Consider the following 2,970-nt stretch of genomic DNA (forward strand, 5'->3'; position numbering starts at 1 on the left):
GTCTCCAGTCAGCTGCATGGCCCTGGGGCCCAAACCTATGGACATTCTGGCCATAGTCAACTCCATGGGGTGATTCCTTTGGCATAAGAGAAGCCAGTCATTGAGAGGAAGACAGACTGGTGGGTCATGGGGGCTTCTGGAAGAGCTGGGCTCTCTGGCCTGTGGCTCCTTCCAGGGGTATGTGCATTCCCTACCCCCCTATTCCTGTCTCTGACAACTGACTTCCTACAAATCCACAGTTAGGAAATTATTTGGCAACAAGGAGGCTAAGGCTGTTTTGTGGTGGCACAGTCTTTAAAAATTTAAAAAGGAAATAGGAGAACCCTGAAAGAAGCTTTCATAATAGATAGGACACAAGTCCCACTACTTGTCTGAGTCAGGGTTGGCAGCCACTATCTCCTCATACTTTGGGGGTGGGTCACTGTAAGAGACACTTGCCTCCTCACTGCCACTCTCCTGGGGTGCAATCACCTCCTCGTAGGATGGGGGAGGAGTGGCACTGGACAGTCTGGAGAGAGAGAGCTCAGGAAGGTACAGGGTGCTCTCGAGGTGGACCATGGTTCTGCCCCCCCGACTAGGCCCCAGCACCACCTGCGGGTTGCTCCCCACCTCCCGGTGCCCAGAGGACTCCCCTTGGCTATGCACAGTGCCCCTGTACACCATGACCCGGGGCAGGCTGTGCCCGGTGCGACTGGCTAGGTACCGGTTCTGAGCATATGAGGGGTGATGACGGGTGGCTTTCTGCAGCTGGCACCTCCAGATGATGAACAAGGCAATGACAACCAGCAATGCCACCCCCAGAAGAGGCACCACCACATACATAGCATCTGAGCTCTGTGCAGGGTCTCGGACTGAGTAGACTGCATTCGGGTACCCCTTCCAGAACTCCATCTGCAAAAGAAAAAGGGCCACTTACACTTATACACAAGCGCTAATGCCCCAGATGGACCTCACAGTCCTTCCACAAGGCTGCTTCCCATCTCACCCCATCTGACTGGGCTCTAAGAGCTATCAGAGAGGCTATGGAATGCACCAAGGACAAAGAGCAACACACCCAAGTGAGCAGTCCCCTAAAGTCAGGTAGATGGGATTCTAAAGACATGTTGTCTATTCTTCTATGGTCCTAACAGCCTTGGACTGGGTTGGCCTTCCTTCATGCTTCTGATTCATCTGAGGCACCTGGGCCTGCCTTTGTTATTCCTGAGGCTACTTCTGCTCCCAGAACCCATCCACAGAGCAGTACATGCCGTTTTCTCTTTGTCCTCAAACACCTCCTTGACCTCCTCGTAGCTGCAGATCTCCTCCATGCACTCTCGCTCGATGGTACCCTGGCGCAGCTCCTCCAGGAACTCATTGGCACGAGGGAACCGTTTCAGGACCGAATGGGCATTCTTGGCCTCCAGAAACACTGAGGAGAAAGTTATACTGAAGCCTGGAATGGGGAGGTGCCCAGGGGCTCCTTCAAACCAGACTCAGCCCAGGCACAGAAGCACAATCATGGAGGGAAGCAAGGCAAAGCCAGCTGGCTAGCCAGCACCCCAGACATGGCTGGCTTTTGGTAACAGGGGTGGAATGGCTGACTTTCTGTGATGCCATGATGTATCTGCCTACAATACCATGGACCAAACAAGACTCAGGTCTCTGGTACTATGAAGGAAAATGGGAAGTGTATGTTATATAGAAACGATGGACGTGAAGGATTTTGAGTATTGTAGTCATGAGTGAAAAAACACCCAGTATCTCCTGCCTCATGTCAAAATGAGAAAATCAGGCCTCTTATTATGAGGGTTTATTCTTCTTTGAGGCTGATGCTGGTGACCGATACCAAATAGCATCATAAGACTCTATCCGGGTGGCTTTCCTCCACCGAATGACCACCTGTGCTGTCAGATTACCTGGCACTGATAGCCTTGCCTAAGACCGTCTAGCAGAAACCCAGGCAGGGGTAAATCACAGGACTGAATGTGCAAGAATCTGGGAAGAGGGTAACATGCTTCATAGGGAGAATCTAAGCCTTTGTTGACTGTGCACAGATGCCTCCTGGAAAAATGTCATTGAATGGTAGCCCTATCTACTTATTCCAAAGGGAGAAACCCAGCTACAGTTGAACTGACCAGTATAATATGAGCTATGCCCCTCCATAAGCCTGACCTGAGACTTTAAGAGAATATAAAAAGAGGCAACATCTGCTCCTGATATTCCTCTAGAGGTTAAGATTTCCTAGTTCTCCTGTCAACCAGCCCCTCTTGTGCCCAGGCAGGTGGGGTTTTGCTAGCAGATAGGCACCCTTCTCCAGGCCTCATGGCTTGTCATACTAGTTTCTTTCATAGTGGGGTAGGTGCACATCTCCAGGTGAGCATGTGCTCCAGAAAAAGCTAATCAGACAGGGGCCACAGGGACACCGTGGGACAAAGAAAGCTAGGAAGGGCTTGAAAGGTGTATATGCACTTTTCCCATGAGTCCTTAGGCATGGCCCTTTACCACTTGGCCTAGGATCAGAAAAACTCACCTGCCATAGTGTTCCCTCAGATCCAGTGTCTCACTTGCCTGGCAAAGGAGAAAAACAGAGTCACAGTGAAGTCACACCCCAAAACCTATAGGGTACTCTCTTGGCCCTAGAATGTGAACCACACCCCCACTGACTTGGTCAAAGGTCAAAGCAGTACCTTATGAGGCACAGGGCTCTCTATACAGCCACCCACAACTCTCCTACTTCCCATTCTACCCTGAGCTCTCCTCCAGAGCTGCCCTAGGACTTTCAGGGCCCAAAAGAAACCTTATTGCTCTTTTTCCCAAGAATATTCTGAGAGTCTAGAAGACCTAGACCTTTACTTTTTTCTTTAAAAAAGAAAACCTACAGACAAAGCTTCCTCCTTCCTTGCTTCCTTCAAGGAATCTGTGCACTTTTGAGTTGGAAAGGACCTCAGAGATACTGGGACTTAGACAAGGCCTAGCAAATCAACAGTGATA

The 2,970-nt window shown here is 50.4% G+C and overlaps 1 protein-coding gene across 1 annotated transcript; it reads right to left on the bottom strand.

Annotated features, from left to right (window-relative positions):
• Window positions 1–363: 363 nt before the first annotated feature.
• PRRG3 (proline rich and Gla domain 3) lies at window positions 364–2,548 on the bottom strand. Its single transcript, XM_054581819.1, has 3 exons — window positions 2,510–2,548; window positions 1,248–1,408; window positions 364–891 (listed from the first exon to the last, which is right to left on the bottom strand). Exons 1-3 carry the CDS (start codon window positions 2,514–2,516, stop codon window positions 364–366), a joined length of 696 nt encoding a protein of 231 aa, XP_054437794.1. The 5' UTR covers window positions 2,517–2,548.
• Between the last annotated feature and the right edge of the window lie 422 nt (window positions 2,549–2,970).

The sequence above is a fragment of the Pteronotus mesoamericanus genome, unplaced genomic scaffold (genome assembly GCF_021234165.1).
Source record: "Pteronotus mesoamericanus isolate MK-2021 breed Mesoamerican mustached bat unplaced genomic scaffold, CSHL_Meso_final contig_66, whole genome shotgun sequence".
Taxonomy (NCBI): Eukaryota; Metazoa; Chordata; class Mammalia; order Chiroptera; family Mormoopidae; genus Pteronotus; species Pteronotus mesoamericanus.